A 22923-nucleotide genomic window follows, 5' to 3' on the forward strand; every position below is an offset into this window, starting at 1 on the left:
TGTCAGAGATATTCTCAGTGTGTGCTTTAAATGCTTCAAATTTTGTTGGGGGTGGTCGAGGAAAAATTAAATCTATTTTTGCACATCATCAATGATATACAAAGTTAAAGAATAAATCTCACATTTTTTGTAGGATTTTAAGTGGCATCATTTCAGACATGTAGTCGATTTGTGGGGGAAAAGAAATTCAATTCTAAGTTGCGGTGTATATGTGGTATACTATATCGCTCTTTTACAATTGTATTATAACCCACAGTTTATATTTTTAAGGCAACATATCCTATAACCTGGCGGAAAGTAAGACGCTTCTAACGATACCTTATTTGTCAAAATTTGATAAGTGGTTTAAAAGTTATGAAGAAACATGCATACTCACATACTCACAAACCAGTTAAAGTCCCCATTTTGAGTAAAAAAAAAATTCAACTTTTTTGTATTCCCTTGCCTTCAAGAAATGGCCGTTAAAATGATATCAAGAGCCAAACACGACCAATGGCACCACTTGACAGAGAAGGTATTTTTAGAAGCGTCTTGCTTGCTTATAATTTGCGGGATTATAAGTTATGTAAATTTTGATGTGTTTGAACTTATTACCTTAGAGATGGAGCTGATTTTCTTGATTCTATAGGATATTGGTTGATTTTTTTTTAAACCAAATCAAATTATTTATCGCAGAATGATCTTCAATTAAGAAAAAGTGTGCGTATCAAAATTAATCGAAGTAAAAACATATTAGCGAAGCTTTCTTTATCCAGTTGCATGCAATTTGCAGATATTTTACTGAAATTGTTCTTTCAAGTGCTATCTTAACCAGACTAGCAGTAATGCACCCTTTTAATTCAATTAATACGACAATAGTACAATGCTTACCACAGCACAAAACAAACACATTATACATATCAGGTTTCAACCCCAATTCACATGACTCCCGCCAGACAATCGGCGATAAGTGCTTTGTCAAAAAAAGCTACAAATATACCCCCAATCGAACAACTCATTAGTGCCAAGTCGACTGGTAGCACCAGCAAACAAATTGTCAATTTTAGTGGGTACGTCTCCCCTTTTTGCAGTTGCTAATTAATCACATTTGAACTTTATTTAGCGTCAAATGGTCTCTGATATACCAAAACCAAACCAGTCTCGAAAGCAAAATCATATGAGACAGCTGAGATACCTTTTACTGGGTGCAGCTCCCCTGTCTGTGATGGTGTCAAGTATAATGGTAAAGTGAAAATAATTACAATAATCGAACACCTTTTTTGTGAATTGTGATGTCATCATCATCAACACATCACAGAGGATAAAATCCAAAATAATAAAATAACAAGTTGCACATTAATGACAATACACCAGCAACATCTCCATCAGCTTTACCACTTGACCCAAGTGTAAAAAACTTTTTCAAACTATACTCGTATCTACTTGCTTGCTTATGGCTTCTTATAAGACAGCTGGGGTATTATTGTAAGTTCAACACACAACATCAACATCATCAAGAATTGTACATATATTTCTCTATTGTTGTCTTCAGCCATCAAAGTGATAGGATTTCGTGTTAAGTTCCTTTGTTGAAAAGCAAAAAAAAAAAATAACAACCATCAGCTGAAGAATTACATTATTTTCTTATGCGAGTTTGGTGAACGTTCGGGGTCTATTGCGGTGATAGACCTTGAAGTTCAATCAAATTCAAGGAGTTCCTTATTGTTAACTGATTTAAGTGTTGACTGTATTTTTTTCTAGTCATAACATTTTCTAAGTTTAATTGAGTGTTGAATAGTTTATCAGCTGGTTGTGGACGAGAAAATTGTTCTGCAAAACATGTATAGAAAGTTTAATGGTTGCGTTAGTGTTAAGGGTTATGAAAAATTTACATACATATGTATGTATATTTCAATTAAATCGATTACATTTTTTAAATTAAATTTCTAACTTTTAATTTCACTATACTTTTCCGAAGGTTTTTATTTTTGAATTTAAGTTTGAAATTGATTTACTCCTTTTTTCGAACGAGCATTCAAAATTTTGAACAACGTCTGATCTTGCGTAATCTTATATATTCGCCTAAAGAACCTTTGAAGAAGTGTCCTAACGAAAAGCTTCTAAAATTAGCCTATTTCTTTACCACACAATCTGAAAATTAAAGTCCTTTAGGAGAATTCCTTCAAAAGAATTCACAAGAGAAACGATTAACGGAGTATTATCTCATCAACAAAAAGATTAGTCTTACTATTTTCATATTCTGCGTCTTTCAATTTTTTGATTATAGATAAAAGAGAGTGTGAATTCAGAAAAGTAAAGTTTAAAATCGTATGAAAAAAATATCATCTGTTCGATTTTTTTCCCGAAAAAAATTAATACACTTTTTGTATTTACCAATTTGTTAGAAATAAAAACTCACGTTTTGTAACACAGTTAAGTTATTAAGGATCTTCAAAAGGAAATAGACTATTTTCTTTTTTAATTTTACTCAAAAATTCATGGGAAGAAGCGAAAGAACTGGTCTGTTAGTAACATTCTAATTTTCATCGCCCAACCTCTTAAGCAAATAAAGTTTAAACACAAAAAGATATAAATTCTTGGCGCCACCAACATAAAGTTGCAACTTATTTGTAGTCTGCAAATGACAGACATAAGTTTTATGTTTGAAACAATATTTAATAGACATCATTAAGAAAAATTAGTTCTTTGTTCAGAGAAGGTATGGCTTTTTTTCTCATTACGAATTCAGTGTTTCTGATTTAATTTAGAAATGTATGTGCAATAATTCTTAAAACTCTATAACCACTCCCGTAACTAATGTTTTTCACCTATATACCTACCTACTCTGAAAGTGTATTCAATGTATCTAGTTAAGTCTCTTTTCAATTTATTAAATCTAACAATCAGCTTGTGTGTTGCAGTTTATTATTAGCACCGTGGAATTGTTTTTTATATCCCACACAGTTGACTTAATTTTTTCCAACCGCTTATTTTATACTTAGCTGAAATAGAAATTTTTTAAAGGGTATAGAATGTAACATAATTAAAATCAAGTAGTTTCAGAGTTCATTACACATGATTGAAAAATAGTAGTATACCACAGGTGGTGTGGTTAGTTGCTATTAATAATAACCCTAACTTATTAAAAAATAAGTTAGATCTGAAAGATTTTTTCTAATCGATCAGGAGCTGTGACTATAACTTTTATGAAGATTATGTAGAATTAAGCAGTAAGACAAAATTATCGAAATATGTTCACTTCATCCACGTACAACATTTAATTACTTTTATGGAATTACCACATGTCGTAACTTTTTCAGTTCAAGAATTTTCACGTATTGTTGATAAACTAATCGTTTTTTTTTATAATTTTTATATATTTTTTTTTAATTTTTTTTTATTTTATTTTTGTTTTTTTATATTTTAAATTAAAATTATTCAATTTTTTTTTTTTTCATTCCAGGCGACTAGTTAAAAATTACCAACCTAAAAAGAAAGAAAAAGATGAAGAAGAAAATGAGTAAGTTCCTTATTAAATTATATTTTTATATTCGCTGTTTACCATTCATTCTTTTTTTTATTATTTGGATCTTTAATAAACGATTTTCATTGCCTTTGCTACGATAATACTGAAATCCGCACAGATTGGTTTATGAATTTGATTTCGTTAAATCCTGCACTTTAAAACATTTAATTTCAAACATCTTGACTGAAAAACGGGTTACACAAGTTGAATCGGTTTAACCCCTAAAATCATAATGATATCGCAATTTAAAACTGGCCCAAAGATTTTGTTGAATTCATTATCATCCAAGAAGAAAACTAAAACTCAGCTTTTATTCAAATTTTTTTTTCAAATATTCAAAATTTGAGTAGATACCAATGTTTAAAATATATACAAATACAAAAACTTGAATAGAATTTTTCAAGGAGCAATCATAAAATTTCTTCTCTTTCATATTTTTCCTCATTATTTGGTTTCAGTCTGATGGCTTATGTCTCATGTGTCTGGAATGAAAATTGAGCCAAATTCATCGATATATATTTTACCCAAAAGAAAAGAATCTCAAACGAAAAAAAACACTCATGCAATTGGAATGTGAAGGATTTACGGAAATAAACTCTCGGAAATGCTCTCATATCCTAACAGCAAACAATCTAAACAGACACAAAACCATTGCAATAAAGTTTTTTTTTTTTTTTTTTTTTTTTGAAAAACATCATATACATATATTCGTACAGTGTACACACATTTCTCGTCTTTTTCTGATTTTTTTAAAAAGTTCATTGGCCAGCAAAACTAAACAAAACAAAAAATAAAAATATGTATGAAGCTTTTCCAAACCGCACAGAGCCAACAACGACGTCAGAGCGAAAAAAAAAACTATCCTTAAAATAAAAGTTTTTCTTTTTTGTTTTTTCCAAACAAGTACTTGTACATACTCGGTGTATAACGTATCTTTTATGTGTGTGCAATGAAGAATAGAATAGACTCTTCTTGCAAACGAATAAATATATATTTTTGTTTAGCACGCCCAACCCCCTTGATGTATTCTATTCTACTCGTATATTTATTCATCGTTCAGTGACATTGTAACTCTAAGAGCTTAGCCGAAATTGTTGACCTATTTTCCTCAGGCAATTTCGTCTATCATCATTATTTCAGTAGAAATTTCGCTCTGAAAAATGCTATTTTTGGAAATAAAATGTAGAGGATATACGTAGTTATTATGGTAGTTATAACAAAGGCTTTTTGATAATAGTGGGTTTTGGTCTAGTTTGCATTTTAGTCATTTCATGAGCAAAAGGATTATGTCAATGCATTCTTCACAATGCCATTGAATCCCATTTCCGCTGAATGATAAATTTTCAATAAAATAACTTTGTATTCACTATTTTCTGTCAATGCCCTCCCAACAGTCAGTCCTTAGTGAACCTGTTCATCAGGTTCTATTTGTGCAGCAAGAAGATTTCTTTCTTCTATTTCTTCTTATTTTTCACAACTGAACTTGACTCTTCTCTGCATCTAACTCATTCTAATCTCAACCCTTTTACAAGACATTGCAAATTTTTCAGACTTCTTTTCGTCATTTCCGTTTCGACTTAAGTCTTATCATTTTGTTTAAAGAAAATTGAGCCTACTTAAGCTTCTGATCTTTCTCGTTAAATTTCCTCACAAAAATTAATTACCATAAACGAAAATGCATTCCCACAAATTTAAAACAAGAAGTTGCAAAGCTTCAAGTCGTATAGAGATAATAATCTAACACAATTTGACAACATATCACTTGATTTCGTCTACATCAGGGAAGAGACGAAAACAGCCTGCATTACTGCACTAAAATGGTATAATAATCCTTACCTGAGATGGGAAACCTGACAACACGTCATTCTACTACAACTTCTTTTTATTACCAGTTACATTTCGGTGATGCAATCCCTTTTACTTGTTACTTCTTTTACTGTCGACGAAAACGACGACGCGACTAAGACGCGACGTCGTCATCGCCATGGAGTAATAATAGCTTAGATAATTACTTACTCCAGTGTCTGACTGCGTCAAACATGCGACAAGTGGGCGGATCGTCGTCGTCATCTTAGTCGTCGTCGGTCGGGTTCCAGCCACACTTTTATTCCTCCTGAGTCTGAGCCTGATGTTGTGCGACATCATCAGTGTGCAATATAACGAAAATGACATGGCCTACAGATACTTACAAGTCGCCCATGGACTTGAGGAGCTGTAGCTGAAGAGTTGTATTATAGTTTTGCAGAAGAACTTGTTTCTTCTTTTTCTTTGTCGTCCTCCTCGTCGTCGTCTACGTCTTTGCCTCAAGTCACTTTTGATTGATTTAAATATTAATTAGTGAACACTTATTGCTCTGTACGTTGCGTTGTTGGGATCTATACGACAATTTACAACCAACTCAGGGTCAATGTATCTAAAAAAAGATTGCATCTTCCTTTTTCAATTGATTAAAAAAAAAAAAACAACTAAAACATCTTCTTTTTTAACAGATTCACATCATGGCAAGCATTTCGAAATGTGCTCAAAGAAATCGGTGACTTGGCCGGTCAAAGAGAAGTTGTCGCCGAATCATTACAACAACAAATTATTCAGGGTATAACGTTGCTGTCAAAAACATTACGCGAGGATAGAAAAGTAAGTACAAAAAGTAAGTTCTTTGATGTTATATTTATGATTTTTTTTCTTCTCTTACAGAAATGCTTAACAGATGGCACACATTTACAACAAATCCTACAATCACAATTAGGATCGCTGGAAAGAGCTAAGCGAACATATGAAAAAGCATACAAAGACTCGGAAAAGGCTGTGGATAATTATAAGAAAGCAGATATGGATTTAAATCTCAGCCGGGCTGAAGTTGAACGATATAAAAATATTATGACATCAAAAATTCAACAATCGGACGATGCAAAAAATGAATATGCAAATCAGTTGCAAAAAACAAATAATTTACAACAGCAGCACTTTAATGTGCTGTTGCCAAATGTAAGTGTGGGATATGCTTTTAAGCAAAAAAAATTGAATCTTGAAAAGATGTTCAATGTATTCAATTGTGTCGGTGTCAGCAATTGAATCGATTTATTTTTAAAACATGCAAAGTTCCATTTTGAAAACACAAAAAAAGGTTCTATTATGTTTGGCCAAATTTAAATACATAGATCATATCAATTAAAATTTCGAAAGTCTATTAGCACAAGTTCAGTCTAGATTTGTCTGAATTTTTGACTTTTAAAGGTCCAAAACGACTTCAATCAATAAGCCTCTTGAGGCACTCCGATTCCTAGCTAGTTTAGCTGGTTGATTTCTTGTTCCGCTTTGACACGAGCCGTCATTTTTCTTGTTGTCTGTTGGAGTTCAGCTGCAAGAATCATGGGACAGGTGTCCATTTGATCCTCGTGATCATTCCACGGCAAAGAATATTTCTCTCATAGCTTTTGACACTTGGAATGCCTATGAAAGAGTTTTGAAATGGATCTGAATTGCTCACTTTAAAATTTATAAATAGTGGTCTGTTGTGTTTTCAAAATTCCTGAATTGATTTCGGGATTTATCACAGCGTAAACCGATAGTTAACTTTTTTTTAAATGTAAAACAACACTGCTAGAGGCCGATTGGGTTTGTTGGCCGTTAGTAAAAGGTTCTAGGCAAAATAACCTAAAACATTTTACGGCTTCCATGTATTGTACTTTAGACATCATTTGCTTTTCTTCTTCGGAAGTTGGAGACGTTTTTTGGGATATCTTCTGATTCAAATCCAAAGGCGTTGACAATGCATTGCAATCAAAAATTCAAAATCGTTTTGATATTTCAGAAATATATTGGGATTGATCAATTGAAATGGTTTCTATTTCGAATGATGCGAAATTCTAAGACTAATGAATTCTAGCCCAAATCCTTAATCTTAAAATTCTTCATTAAACTGTCCTCTAAAATTTTTTCTTCAATATTCGCAAAATATTTGTGGATAATAAAGTTGTGTATTGAAAACACACAACTTTATTGATTTTTTGCCATCCATTGAACTATTCTAATTCAGTGATTTGCCAGAAGCAAATAAACCTTCAACCACATATACCTTTGTTTGCCAATGAGAACTAACTAGAATTGACAAAGTACAAATTATAGACATAGGCACTGATTTTTCAATTGAAACCGGTAATATCGAAAGTGCCCTAAAGCATTGTTTAAATTGTTTGTTTGTTTGTTTTGAATTTAATATTATAATCCTTATAAATCCAATAAACTGATATAATTTTCATTGATGAACGAATGGACAAAACATGACGTTTTTTGAAAATAATCGATATTTTTATTTATACATATACATATTTAAAAAATTTAAATATTAAATAATTTCTTAATTTATTTTCATTTCCAAGGTGTTTAATAAATTACAAGAACTCGATGAAAAACGAACCCGCGGTATTCGAGAATTTATTATAAGTTCGGCTGATGTTGAGTCATCTGTTGCACCCATTATTGCTAGTTGTTTGGAAGGTATTGTGAAAGCTGGCGAGTCAATTAACGAAAAACAAGATTCGTTAAAAGTTATAGAAAGGTTTGAATTAAATTTTTGTCAATTTATCGTTTATACTATAGTGTATGAAAATTAAACTAATATATTCTGCCTTTTTTAAATAGATATCAGTCAGGATTCACAATACCAACAGATATACCATTTGAGGATCTCTCCAAATCTAATCCAGATGCATTAGCGGAACAAAATCATACTCACATACCACTTAATAAACACACAATTAAAGGAACAGTGAGTGGTGGTAAAATGAAGAAACGAGGAGGAATTTTGGGCAATATATTATTTGGTAGTAACAAGGTGAGATAGAAATATACAAACTTATAGATTTATTTTTTTTATATATAAGTAAAAACTAAATTTTAATTATTCTCCTACATACATAAATATAATAATATAATGAGTGTATAAGCATTTATTTTAAATAATAATTCCCTTTATGCATTTAGAAAATATAAATGATAATAATAATTATTAATTGGTGTTACCTATTTCACTTTGTAGTTTTTTGTATAGTTTCCAGTTCCTTTTCTGCTTTATGAAAATATTTAAGTCTAGATCTAATAAATACAAAATAATGTAACTATGAAAAAAACTACAAAGTGAAATGAATGACACCCTAATGTAAAGAGCTAGTTTAATGTGACCCCCTTTCCTTATAAACGGATATACATATGTTATTGAATCTTTGAAGGATCTTTTTTTTGTAATGTTGATGGAAGGGTGATTTCTGCTTCATATAATAATAATAAATTAATCGCTTGATATATAAAAATCATAATTGGCTATAATCTATAATCTTTTTGGTAGCAACTATTTTTATTTATTTTATTTTTTATAATTAATGTAGGATTTGAACGATAGAACGACCGGAATTGTACAAGTCCACCACCTCAATAATAATTTTGAAAAATTAAATTTTTTTCTCAATAAGTGGAAAATGTTAACCACAAACAGGTCTAGCCCAGTAAGTAAAGAGCTAAGAATTTTTTTCTTCTGCATTTGGCATTAAATTTGTTTGACCATTCATTCATATTGCGCTAAAGATATAATTCTGGTGGAGTTTTTCATTATTCCATTTGATAGAAGTGAAATAGACGCGATTCTTTATTGTTTATAATTTCAAATATTGTTGTTCAAAATTGATACTGATTGATATATTTGGGCGTATTATGAATAAAGAGTGGTCTCGATTGTTCTTCTGTGGTTTCTGTAAAGTTGCATTGAAATTGAGTCAGTTTTAAAATTAAAGTTAATTTTCAGCAATATTCTATTGCATGTAAAAAGACAAGACATAATACTTGTGTGGTCACCTGGGCGACTAAAACCCAACAGCTCACGAACTAACAGCTAACCACTTTGAATAATTCATTAACAGTCACAAATGTAAAACATGTGTTTAAGTGAATAAGAACAAAAATGATAAAAGCAACCACTGCTAAGTATGGTTGCCATCGAATTCGGTTTACTAAATTGCTTGTCAGAAAAGTACCTCTCTCCAAAAAATTGGTGTGGTCTGCAGACTAATTCTTTAAGTCGACCAAAGTTTGGTTTTTGGACTTATTAATTTCCAAATACCAAGTACAAAAAAATCTAGATCTGTGTTTAATAAGTTAGTCAAAGTAGCTGCTAGATTTCTTACTAGCTCTTTACTAGTAACCAATTTTTACCTATTAGTATATTCAATAAGTCTTGTGTTAGTGTGGTACAGAACCTAAATATATGTAATACTGAATATATCGTAAGCAATATCTATTTAGAGCCACTTTTTAAATAGTCAGATAAACCTCAGATAGAGCTTATTCCTAGGAATAATTATTTTTTTTTATATTGAAATTATTCGATTGATAGTCTAACTGAGGTTTATCTGACTATTAAAAAATTGGCCCTTATTGCAAGTTTGTTCACAGTCGATTATCTTTTAATCAAGGATTATTCCATAGAAAAATCCTTGATTAAAAGATAATCGAGTGTGAACAAACCGGTCCTTCGTCTAATAAAATTTGACGATTTATTCCCCTTTCCGATACAAATTTTAAGTAACAATGAGATATCAGTATTCTGCACTACATCCCTAAATCATTATAGTCCCAAAATCATAACTAAAAAACACCCATTTGAATAATTACGCACTACCGCTTTTTTAATTGGACAACAATATGCGAAATTCACTTGACTAGGCTAGGCTTGTTCCGAAATTAAAAAAATATCACCGATTGCTTTTTTTAAATCTAAGGTTAGCGAAAACACAACGATTTATAAAGTAATCAAGCTTGTCCTTTCAGTACCCACATTTAAGGATTTTTACACATTCAATTTTCGACCATATCCAAATTTATACCACTTAAGTTTATTCCTATTATTATAATTTTATTTTTAATATAACATTTATTTTTTTCTCTTTTTTATTTTATCTAAATAAACAAAACAAAAAAATATAATCACTATGTCATTCCTATATCGCAATCAATCTCTGTGATTTGTACAAAAAAAAAAAAAAAAAATCAAAAAACCTAAATTCTTCTTACAACAAAATTATTACGCATATGTAATACTTGGCATCTTATAATATCGACGAAAACAAACAAAAAATTGTAAGTACCTATCTTCGTCGATTTGTTTCCATGTACAATTTAAAAAAAAATTCACACACAATGTCACCTTGTTACATGAAAAATCTCTACACTTGAATCAAAAATTTAAACAAAATTAAATATATTCCAACACATACACGTTATAATTGTTAAATCCTGGGTTAATTTCGTTCGTAATTTACATATAAATATATTTTCCTCGTCCTCTCGTCGCTAATATGTATATCAACAAAATTTTAATGTTGCTCATAAAATGTTTTGTGTTTTGTTTTTACCTGTTTTTTGTCATTATTTGTTGTTTTTTAAATTCTTTTACAAATTGCTGAGTTAAATAGCGCATATTTCAAAATTGTTTATATAAATTGTTCAAAAACAAAACAGCATAGTTATTTAGTTAAGAATGCTTATTCAATTGGATATTCAATATTAAACCGAATTATATAAGTCCAATGTTTGTATAATGTATATATAATTTATATTGTTTTGTTTGTTTTTATTGCTTGCAGATTATTTGTTTGCAAATTTAATAATATTTTATTTGACAAATTTGCACTTTCATTCAAATCATACATTTCTATACAAAAAAATCAGTCTCAATTTTGAAAAAGAACCATCACCATCAAATACAGAGCATTTGATGATAAAACAAAGTTATAATTTTTAATCTATAAAGTTTTATAAAAGATTTTTTTTTAATAGTTTTTTATTTTTACGTTAACTTCTCTTTCTAAAGACCTGGTCAAACATAGATTTTTTTAAGCACCGTTTTAAGAATTTCTTACTTCTGGGTAAAAACATTTTCACGCGATTTTCTTACAGTTACATTGGAGATTGTCAACAAGTTAGCCTTAACAATAAGTTTAAAAAAGTTTTTTTTTTTTAAACTGTAACAGGATTAATTTTGGTGTGCGGTTGGTTGGATTGGTTTATAATACTGTTCAAAAAAAAAACTTTTTTACAGATTCATTACTAGCTTAATTTATTTTTTCTTAAAAAATGATTTTCAATCAAATTCTTTTTTATTTTTAACCCAAAATATGTTAATATTTTGTGTAATAGGTATATCGCTATTTTTAATCCAAATCAGAAGTTACAAATTACTTTCTTAAAAGTCAGAGAGAATTCATACTATTTCTCATTTCACGATAATGTTCAAAGTTATTATTAAGACGTGCTCAGCAAAAATTAAATTTTGATTCTTGAACAAAACTTAAACAAAAATATATAACCTTAGAGAATGCAATGAACAGCATTTTAAAAATCAATCAATAATTCTTTAACATTTTCACATAATTCATCATCATGATCACTTAAACACTATTTGCTTTTTTTGAAACCATTTGACTGTATTTTTTGAAAAAGGACCTACACCCGGAAACATCTATCTAATTTTTGTCACCCTACACAAAGCAACTTAAAAAAAAATACACGTTGATATTTGTATCTACAAAATCAATTTAAATACACATTTTATTAATTATTATTTTTAATTTTAAATAATATTTATTTATTTTTACAAATTTTCTCTGTTTTCTTGCTTTTTTCATGCTTACCGTTTAAAAAAAAAAATATAAAAAAAAACGTAACGTTATGAAATTTACGAATCAAAATCAAAAAATATATTTATTCATACATATATCGAAAATACACACATACTACACTACTCTTTCATCACGACAACACTCATCTGAAAATTTAAAAAAAATAAATAAAAAATATAAACTCTACAAATCATTAAAATAAAATCTGTCGAAGAAACAGAAGATTATTGAAACCTGTATTACAATGAAGGTATGCTTCAAAACAATGAAGAACAAATTAATTTAAATTAAAATTAAAACAAAAAAAAAAATTAAACAAAATTAGTATTAAATTAATTTTTAAAGTGCAAATCTGTTTACAACTCGCACATTGAATTAAACTTTTTTTTTATTTTTTATTATTTCTTTTAATTTTTTTTAATTTATAATTTTAAGAATTAAAAATAAATGAAATTTTATTTGTATTGTATTGTCGTTCATGAAAGTTCTTCTCTATCAATTTTAAGGTTTTTTTTTTTACAAAAGTCAAATTATGTATGATAAAAGTTCATCTACAGTTTTTTTTAATTTTATTAATTTTTTTTTTTTTTTGTAAAAACAACTCTTCGTATAAAACAGAGACAACTGCACAAAATCAAAAAAAAAAAAGGTATAAAAATTAAGTCAAACAAGAGGCCCTGAATCATGTATATATTTTACATGAACATCTTGGAAAGACAAACATGTCCTGTCCTTGAAGAAAAATTGAGGATCCTACCATTGAAGAACTGGTTATGTTTCAGCTCAAAACAATAAGTTTAAAAAAAAAAACAATGATATTCGAATTCATTTAACTTATCAAGTTAGGTTATTATTATTTATTTAAATAATTTAAATCATAAATCATACATAACCCGACTTTTTAGAATCTTATTTTCTTTTTAAATAGACTTATTATAGAAACAAATAATTATATTATCTTGCATTCAAGTTTACAAAGTATGTTTGTGTGATGTCCTAACATGTTTGTGTTATTCGCATGTTGTTCTATTTTCTTCATTAATTCAAACCAATACAAACTAGATATGTATATGGTTTTTTAATAAAAAATCTATAAATTATAAATTCAAAGTGTGAAATGTTTTTATTATAAAAAGATGCACGTTTTTTTTGTTTCTTTGTTTTCTCGTATATAAATAATCCCACTCAAAATTCTTTCACCTTTACATACTCGTACATTAAAAAAAAAGATACAATACGAATCTATATTTGTGTTTCCTCTTCTTATTAAATAGCAACTGTTTCATATGAATTTTTAAACAAAAATCACAAATTTTATTAATACATAATTAATTTTAATTTATATTTAATTTTTAAAGAATTCTTTATCTGCGGACGGCATGAAGGAAGATTTTAGTGATTTACCACCAAATCAACAACGCAAAAAGCTACAAGCTAAAATACGAGAGCTGCAACAAAAAATCGCTCAAGAAACAGCCGCACGTGATGGTCTCATGAAAATGAAAGTTGTTTATGAAGCCAATCCATCGTTGGGTAATCCAATGACAATTGAAGGTCAACTCAATGCATCCGAAACTAATCTTACCAATTTGAATGATGATTTGAAGAAATTCCAAGGATACCTTGAGAAGGTAAACAGTGCGCATGTGGCGAATAATAGTCCACAAGCGAATCGAATTTATCATAATGGTCATAGAGTATCGAGGTAAGTAGAATGACTTATATAATTAAAAAGTTAAAATTTAATCTTCTTTTTTTGTAAATTTAATTATAGACATTCCAATGGAAGCACAGAAGATAACAATGATGATGGTGATGATCAGCATGATGATGCTGGAAGCTTAAGCAGGTCAGATTCAGAGGAAAATGTGGCGCAAATTCAAAATGGGCATAATAATAATAATAACGGGTACACTTATAAGTCTCTCTCTCACTCTCTCAATTACTTTTTTTAATTTTCTTGACGGATTATCGTTTATAACGGAATTTTTTATTCCATAATACAATTTTTTAATTATTTATTTTTTCCCAAATTATTATTATTATTTTCATTTAGTTTTGTTTTAAAATTTTTGCGAAAAGTAGATTTTGGGCAAAGATGCAACAATATTTAGTCAAGTACTATAGATTTGGTTAAAGAACTTGAAAAAAAAGGTTCCGTACACTAACAAAACATGGTTAAGTTAAAATTAAATTTTCTTCAAAAACAAGCCCAGTTCCCAACAACCCAGTAAATTAATTTCATTTTTTTTCGGTTTGTTGGATACTCATATTTCATTGATTAATTATTTTATTTTATGTAATTTTGAGCAAAAAGAAACTTTACAAACGAATTAAAATTAATAAAATTCATCTGTAAAAATGTTTATGAAAGAGAAAAGCATATCATGAAAAATTTAACTAGATCACTATTAACTTACTTGATTAAAAGGAAAAAAGTCCATTACCAAGTATGAGCACCTAGCTAGAACAGCATCAAAGCAAAAACTTTGAGCCTATTGAGCGCCCATTTCAAATTCAGCTAAAAAGCTGAAATTTCGCGTATTAAATACAAAACACATAATATGCAACACATTTTTAAGTGGGGAACAACTAAAAAATAGACCACTCTAATGTACATACAAAGTTTTACCCATTTAAAAGTAGCACTAACTAGACTATCCTCAAATAAAAAAAATATTCTTTCTTCTTTAGTTGTTAAGACAAGTTACTTTAAACTAAAGTTGATTCAATGTCATTGTTATATTCCCCTGTAAATCTTTCCAGTGCCGATAAATACCGAGGTAAACTTTTCATGATCATTTTTGTTAACATGTTTTAAACAAGGGAAAAATTCCTAAGAATTTTTTTTTACTAACGATTCATTCTGAGTTTTTGCAGCCATCGTAAATTATTCGTTTTTTTTATGTTAGAGTAACATTTTTATAGACTACCTACAAAGATTATTTTTTTAGCTATTTCACAGGAACGTTGTATTTGAATTCTGAAGATTCAAATTAACACGAAAACAATGTGTTTTAAATTTAAGAACTGCCTTTTTTTTGTTGAATTCAAACTTCATGTCTCAGTAATTGAAAAACAAAAATGTTTTAATATATTCTCCACGTCAAATTTACCCCTCACAGTGGTTTATAACCATTATTGCCCAAATATTGAACAGCAAGATTAAGTTAACATGATATGCAAAATATTGCCTTCTTAAGCCCTCCTTATTTGTTGATCCTTTTTTATGTTGTGAATTTTTTAAATAAATAATTTTGGTTCTTTATGATTGCAAAAAAATATTATGTTCAGATTCAGATTAAATGCTTCAACAAAAAACTTTTGTCAATGATTATTTCTAGCAGTTCAGCAAGTCCGGAAAGCGGATTAGGTACATCGCACACATCACTGCCCGGCTCTGGTCAAGGTAGTGCGAATGAAAATGCAATTGGTGAAGATGCCTACTTTGAAAATGAAGCTGAAGCGCTTCAGCCCCTTGGAACGTGTAGAGCCCTTTATCCATTTGAAGGTATTATACTCTTGATGTTCTTTTTAAAACTTAAAAAATTAATGTTTTTTTTCTTGTAACTTTAGCGTCAAGTGAAGGAAGCATTCCTATGAACGAGGGCGAAGAACTGCAAGTTATTGAAATCGATCAAGGTGATGGTTGGACACGTGTGCGGAGACTTAATGGTTCCAATGGTTGGGATGAGGGTTTCGTACCAACCAGCTATATCGAATGCACACTATATGCTTAGAACGAAGTTTCCTTTTCTTTTCTCTCCTCAAAAGTTTCGAATTACATTTTAAAAAATTCTGTTAAATTTTCGGTGTTTTTTAACAACAAAACAAAATAAAGAAACATAATGCAAAAGTGTTTCTTGTGGCCTTGTATAAAAAATAAACAAAAAACACATTCAAACAACAAAAAAACATTTGTGAACAATATGCCTTTTTGAAGGAAGCCGACGACGACAAAAAATTATGGCCAAGTGATGAATGAGTTCAAGACGTGTTTTTTTAAAAAGAAATAATTTAACAAAAAAAAAAAAAAAAAAAATGGAATGAATGTGCATAAAATGGTGATTATTATTATTAAATATTTTATTTTTATTAAAAATTGCTGTGACAAAAAGAATTGAAGAGAAAGGAAACTCAAAAAAGAAATTTTTCATTTTTAACATTTCTCTTTTCAAATCAATTATCTGATGAAAGTTTTAATTTTTTTTTGTTAAAATATAAAATAAAGATTGTCAAGACGAAAGATAGAAACATAAATCAAAATGATCAAAATAAAATCCTTGTCCATTATTATATTCTATAAGATCGAAGTAAACGAAATGTGGAAGGTTAAGAAATGAGTGTATTTTGTCTAAAAAAACTCGGGTAATGTTTAATGGAAACGCAAAAAAATAAAAAAAAAAAAATAATAACTATGTATACAAGAAATGTTCAGTCATAAGCATTTTTTTAAAGAAATACAAATATAAAATTTCAAATGAAAATAAAATCTAACCCAAAACAAAAGAAAAAAAATAATAATTAAACGATATTAACTTATAAGAATATTTATGTTTATAACAATGTTTCCCATATTTTTTTTACACAAACACATTCAATATAAAACCATTCTAGGTATTATACTAAAAATTAAAATAAAAAAAAAAAACTATTACATATTAGACTTAAAAATGTATAAACAAAAAAAAATATATATGTAATCTTAATACGCAGAAAACAAAAATATATTATAATAATGTATATTTTTCCTTTCCTTCCTTCCTTTTGGTTTTCTGAGAAATGATAAAAAAAAACAAAATGATATGAATGTTTTTTTAATTTTAATTTTCCTTAATTCTTACATGAATTTATTTATAAGTTATATAATTTTATTTCTATATAGTATTTTTTATTTTTAAATTTTTACTTTGTGAAATAATTTAATTTTATATATACCTACACAAAAAAAAAACACATAAACAAACAAAGTATAGAAGAAATATTAAAAATGCTTTTCTTATCAATTAAAAATTAATTGAACTAAGAATACAAATAAAAAACTTATGCAATGCGGTATAGAAATATATATATAAATATATATCTATAATTATATTTAATTATAAATATATTTATATAAAAAGCGCTTAAACAATAAATAAATAAATTAGTTATTCTGTAAAACAAAAAAAGAATTAAAATAAATATATAATTATAAATAAATATATATATATATAAAACAAAATATAAAAACAAAATTATAAAAATTAAAGTGGAGAATTCCAAAATTTTATATTCAATTTTGTGTTTTTTTTTATTTTCCCTTTTTCTTTTAATATTTTACTATAGCTTGGTTATCCTTCTTTTGTGGACGAGTGAATTGTTTAGCAATTTTGTATTTTTATCAGTTTGAGTTCAATGAAGTTCGAACTTTTAAGCTGTGAGCTTAATTATTTACAAAGTGGAAAGCTTTAGAATGCTGTCATTGTGTGAAAGCAAACTTAAGATCGTTTGATTTATTTTCTGAACATGTTTTTTAATACGTAAATAAATAATTCCAGTTTGGTTTTAGTCTGAGGTCTCATAATATAAAAGTATCGGCAAAAGTGCATAATCGATACGACGTACGACGAAAACTCCTTCGAATGCATAACCTAACGTACAAAAAAATATGAATTGTTTGATCCAGTAAAATTTAGTGTGAATTCCTAAATGGTAATTTTGCCCAAAATATGCTTAGTAAACAATTACAAAATACAAACAGAAAAATCGCTGTTAAGCATACTATCCCACAATGTAGAACTCCTTTTTTCATCCACAATTTCTACCGATTTTAGAAAATGTTAAAATTATGTTGCGCACTTTACTTGCATTTTATTTTCTGGTTTAATTGAAAACAAATAAAAACAAAACGGGAATAGTATACATATTTAAAAAATCGTTTCAAAGTGTCTTCCTGTGCTTGACAAACAAAAATTTTGAAGTTAGAACCATAAGTTTTAATATACATAGTTATGTTGAAGTCTCTCTCCCTTAATCGCGGTATTGAAACTGCTAAAAGAACTTGCTTGAAATAATAACGTAATTTGTGGAAGGATTGTTGTTTTTTTTATTAGTTTCACTGTTGTATTTTGTATATTTTGTTGTTATACCTTAATTTTTTGAAAATATTTTTATGTTCCTTCATTTAATATATTTCAATGGAATGAAAATGAATGGGAAAAATGTTTGGATAAGAGTTTTTTGCATGAATTACAATAATAAATTAAAAAAAAATAAAATCGACTGAATTTTTATATAAATTAAGAAAGGAAGAAAGCTAAAAACCAATGAAACCGAAGAATTATTTATTCTTCGGTTTCATTGGTTTTTAACATGATAAAAAAATGATAAAATTAAGTAGATAGCTACAACAAAACTAAAAATCAGACACAAACAACACCATTTTTGTATTAAAATGCTTAGTTATAAAAACTACATTTTGTAGTAGGTATTTTTGTTGAATAAATGCATTCAACAGAAAGCTAATATGAATTTATTTTTTAACTTGCATTTTAATTAGCATAATTTGTATAAAATAAAAAAATCTTAAATAATGGCAAATTAATTCGAACGCAACTTTTTTAAATTCTATCATTATGTACATACAAGATATTATCTAATATACTAAAATAAACTACATAAATATACTTTAACTATATATAGGAACAGACTATGTACATACAAATTAAAATAAAACCAAACATTCTACTACAAAGAAAAAATTAAAAAAAAAAAACATTATTTCCAAAACAGATCTTTAAAAAAAAAATCCTTACATAAATAAACTATAAAACTAAATTAAAAAACATATTTTGTAAATGTCACACCTCTAAATCTTCTACTTGCAACAATCAGTCAACAAACTTTACACCTTAAACCATCGCTATAAATGCACCAGAGCGTTCATGTTATTCTTTAATAATTATATATACCAAGTAACATTATATAATGTATACTGTTTACATAACTACATTCATATATTTGGCACGCGAAACTGATAGAATGAAAGAAAAAAAGGAAAATAGATATAAGAACGAAATTAAAAAGAAAAAAATTGTATAACAAAAATACGCTGAAATAAAAACTCAATTATACGAATATGTTTGTTTTATTTAACGAAATTATTTTTATAAAACTTATAAATAGTAAACTAATTCGTAAAAATTGTTAATTAAAAATCTTAGAATTTAAATTAAAGTTTAAACAGGAACCTTTATTTTTAAAATAGGGTTTTTGAAGTAGCTGGTTTCATAGATACATCAAACTGCTCAAAATGCGGGTCAATATTTGACGCCAAACTTACACAAGTAGTCATCATAAAATAATAACATGATGTGGAGTATTTTTGGGTCACTTTTTTTGCCTCTAGAAAGTTTATAGTTACTTTAAAAAATTGTTTTGTACCTGCAGCAGAGATAGTTTTAAAATTTTTGTTAATTAAAGTCAATGCACCTTCAATATTGATTTCGTCAGATTTCAAACTAGAAAAGCAGTGCTTGATAATAAAATCCAAATCGTCTTCATTTAGATATTTCTGTTGTAAAATTGTTACAGCATTCGCAACTTGTTTGGAATCATTCGACAAAATAAATGGTAGAACCTCGTTCGCTGGAAAAATGAAACCAATATTTGAATCTTTTGGCGAAGGGTCTTGACTCATGTATGCTAAAACCTAATCAAAACGAGAACAAATGTTATAAAACCAATATAAACATTAAATAAATGTCCAAAAATACCATGGTATTAATTATTTTCATATTTGTTGATAAGTCTTTAGCGAATGATAAAATGTACTTATCGATTTGATATTGCATTCTTTGTTTTCCAAGAAAAAGTTCAGTTGATTTTTTCAGTAAATGTTCAGAAATATTCTGAACTCCTATGTGTTCAAGTGAACTAAGAACTGCATAGTTGGAATAGTACTAAAAACAAAAACAGAATTAATAAAAAATTTAAAAAAAAGTAAAGCGAAAGAAACTTACAGAATAAATTCTTAAAATATTCCAAATCTCATGATTATCAAGATTACATTCGGGATCTTCCAAAATGATTGCAATATTAGCTAAAACTTTGTTAGCATTAAGAGGACTACGAAGTTGATGCTTAAAAAAGGAACATCCATATAGAAGTATAAGTAGTTTATTATTTTTAACAATTTCCTTCGATTTCAGGTCGATAAATGTTTTTGAAAAATGAGCTTGCAGAAATGTATCAAGTATTAAATGATTGCTAATTGGAGGAGAACTATCAGAATGAATAATAAATGAACTTAGGAATATTTTCATAGAGTATTGGGTGTATTGACGAATTTTTCTGTTGAAATTTAAAGTAAAACGAAAGTAAAAATAAAAATTATTGTTTAAATAAATTACGAGTATGTTTTAAAAATTTTATACCTTGAAGATTTTGACAAAACAAAAATCATCGAATCAGCTTTAATTTTAATAATTTTTTTAATGATTTTAATGCAAAAGTTTTTGCTGAAAGTTGGAGTCCAAAGTATGATATTGAGCATTGAAATGCAAAATTTGAAGAGTTCCATATGAAAATCGGGAGAATTTTGTATCTGTAGAAAAGAAGGGAAATTAATCATTTTTCCTCATCTTTGTCCACTTTATTAACTTTGACATCATTTAATTCAAAAATATGCATTTTTTCTTATGATTTTGAAAGACCAATTAATTTTCTTAAAATTGCTTTTTTTTAACAAAATAGTATGCATTTTTGAATTTATAAATAAAAAAAGCCATAAATGAATTAAAACTTAAAAAAAACTAATTAATTTTTAATGTTTTTTTTTTAGCGATATTAAAATTGCTTTTACATTTTGATTTTTTTTTTAAATAACAACAGCTCAATCGAATCTTTTTATTAATTTTTGTTCAAAAATATAACATTTATTGAGTTTTATTTAATTTTACCATAATTTGCTCCAAAACAAAACTCATCCGCTTATAGAAGATGTTTTCAAAACATTTTATTTGTAATGCATCCAAATTATTGCAAGATCTAAAAGTTAAGGTTTAGAAAACAGTAAATACTTACAATTAAAAAAGAAATAGCAAAAACTCACTCCAACAATCGAAAGAGAATTTCTATTAATTTAAAAAGCCACAACTCATCTCTTTCCTTGTGATATTTTTCGTAAAAAAAATCTAAATATACATCCGCTAAATTGGAAACTTTTATTATTAGATGAAAATTTTTAAAAATGCATTTATGCATTTTTATGAGAGTTAATAAATGAAGATAGATTTCTATGGTCAATTTTTTTACTGGTATCGCAAAACATTTCTCAGAATTGACCAATTCGACAAATTTCAAAAGGCACACAAATATGGTTTGTAATTCTTCGTTTGCTTCTTTTCGTGATGGGTTCTTCAGAAGGTACCTATGAAATTGTTGTTATTTTTATATTTTTGTTTTTTTTTTTTTTAACTAAAATATAAATTAAAGCTCACTTTTTCAAAAGAACATCCAAAAAATTAACAACTTGAAAAAATTCCAACTGAGACTTTTCAATTTTATCACTTTCAATATATAAAATTAACACACGAAGAATATTTTTAAAAATATTTAAGAACTGATAACTTTGAAAATGCAAATCTTTCATAAAATAATGGATAAGTTTTAAAGTTGGTAAAAGAACTATAAACTGAGAACTAATTACATCATTTAAAGCTTCACCGAGATTTATTCTGAGAATGTCTTGGATTACACTTGCTTTGTTGTTACTTGAGTCGATGCATTTAATAAGGTGTGAAATAATTTGAATTTGTGTTTGGAAATTTTGATCTCTAGTGGCGGTCTTGAGGGCAATTAAATACTCTTCAAAATTGTTCATTGTTTATAAGAAGTTGACTGTTGGTCTCTCTTAAGCAACACATTGAAATCGGAAACGTATGTGGTTCTACTTTTTAACACTGGCGGCCATCTTTAAAAAATATGACAGTGCTGTAATCAGATCTTGTGATGTTTTTGTTCAATTGGTACATGTAACGGTTAAATTTTTTTCATTTTTGTGTATTTTCTGGTAAAAGAGTCAACGGCCATCGGGGAAGGTCAAGCTTTACTGATGAAGAAAATTAGTTAATTCGATAGTAGTATGATCAAGATCATATCCAACGCGGTGATATTTTTTGTTTGTTTGCTAGAATTGTTATATGGAGGTGTTTTAAATTTAGCAAGAAGTGAAATAAATTTAACTGGTAACTTTCAACAAAAGTGGTATGCAAAAAGCGAGTTCATCTCTTGAATTTTCGTCAAACTCAGACCGCTAAATGATATAGGGGAAGTGGGGACAAGACCGCCCCATTAGTGTTTGACTGTCTTAAAAACCAATAAAAAACATCTTTTAATAAAAATAAAGTTTTTATTCATTAAGTTTATTATAAAATAATAAAAAAATACGGAACAAATGATAATTCGTTTTGAAAAAACATCTAACAAAAAACGGTCTTGCCCCCACATGGGGATAAGACCACCCTATCAAATTTTGTTGTTTTGTTGTTGTTAGAAATACCTTTTTTTTTGGTGTAAATGTAATCTATTTGCAATAATAACACACATGTATGCAATAATAACACACATGCTACATTTTCATGCTATATTTTCATTTTTTTCTCACTGCAGCACAAGCTTTATGTTACCATTTGGTTCACATTTTGCACTTATTTCAACGATTTTTTGGACTGGATCTAGAAAACAGTTGAAGGCAGAAGAAACAAA

General features: G+C 27.9%; 2 protein-coding genes across 12 annotated transcripts in view; one reads left to right on the forward strand and one right to left on the reverse strand.

The window, feature by feature from the left end:
• The window catches only part of LOC129912458 (formin-binding protein 1-like), an 85018-nt gene extending 68420 nt beyond the window's left edge, over window positions 1–16598 (forward strand). Inside the window, exons 3-12 of one of the 11 annotated variants that reach the window (XM_055990704.1) lie at window positions 3443–3499; window positions 5995–6139; window positions 6200–6490; window positions 7885–8063; window positions 8147–8339; window positions 8890–9006; window positions 13533–13879; window positions 13949–14083; window positions 15519–15685; window positions 15751–16598. In XM_055990704.1, the coding sequence (XP_055846679.1) occupies window positions 3443–3499; window positions 5995–6139; window positions 6200–6490; window positions 7885–8063; window positions 8147–8339; window positions 8890–9006; window positions 13533–13879; window positions 13949–14083; window positions 15519–15685; window positions 15751–15914 (1795 nt within the window). In that variant the 3' untranslated portion in view covers window positions 15915–16598. The remainder of the gene's footprint in view (window positions 1–3442; window positions 3500–5994; window positions 6140–6199; window positions 6491–7884; window positions 8064–8146; window positions 8340–8889; window positions 9007–13532; window positions 13880–13948; window positions 14084–15518; window positions 15686–15750) is intronic. The other 10 variants (XM_055990705.1, XM_055990708.1, XM_055990706.1 and 7 more) reach the window with 10 other exon arrangements.
• A 2762-nt stretch (window positions 16599–19360) lies between these two features.
• Window positions 19361–21710, reverse strand: LOC129910315 (uncharacterized). Its single transcript, XM_055987649.1, has 8 exons — window positions 21657–21710; window positions 21269–21586; window positions 21117–21204; window positions 20592–20761; window positions 20178–20508; window positions 19932–20117; window positions 19648–19867; window positions 19361–19560 (listed from the first exon to the last, which is right to left on the reverse strand). Exons 2-8 carry the CDS (start codon window positions 21418–21420, stop codon window positions 19415–19417), a joined length of 1293 nt encoding a protein of 430 aa, XP_055843624.1. The 5' UTR covers window positions 21421–21586; window positions 21657–21710; the 3' UTR covers window positions 19361–19414.
• Between the last annotated feature and the right edge of the window lie 1213 nt (window positions 21711–22923).

The sequence above is a fragment of the Episyrphus balteatus genome, chromosome 2 (genome assembly GCF_945859705.1).
Source record: "Episyrphus balteatus chromosome 2, idEpiBalt1.1, whole genome shotgun sequence".
Classification (NCBI taxonomy): domain Eukaryota; kingdom Metazoa; phylum Arthropoda; class Insecta; order Diptera; family Syrphidae; genus Episyrphus; species Episyrphus balteatus.

Excerpts from the sequence above, each read along its gene's own strand:
- LOC129910315 (XM_055987649.1), bottom strand. The coding sequence starts at position 21,420 with ATGCATAAATGCATTTTTAAAAATTTTCATCTAATAATAAAAGTTTCC. Across the intron at positions 19,868-19,931 it reads TGAAAATAATTAATACCATG|GTTTTAGCATACATGAGTCA; the intron begins GTATTTTTGGAC and ends CGTTTTGATTAG. Across the intron at positions 19,561-19,647 it reads TGACGAAATCAATATTGAAG|AGGCAAAAAAAGTGACCCAA; the intron begins GTGCATTGACTT and ends TAAACTTTCTAG.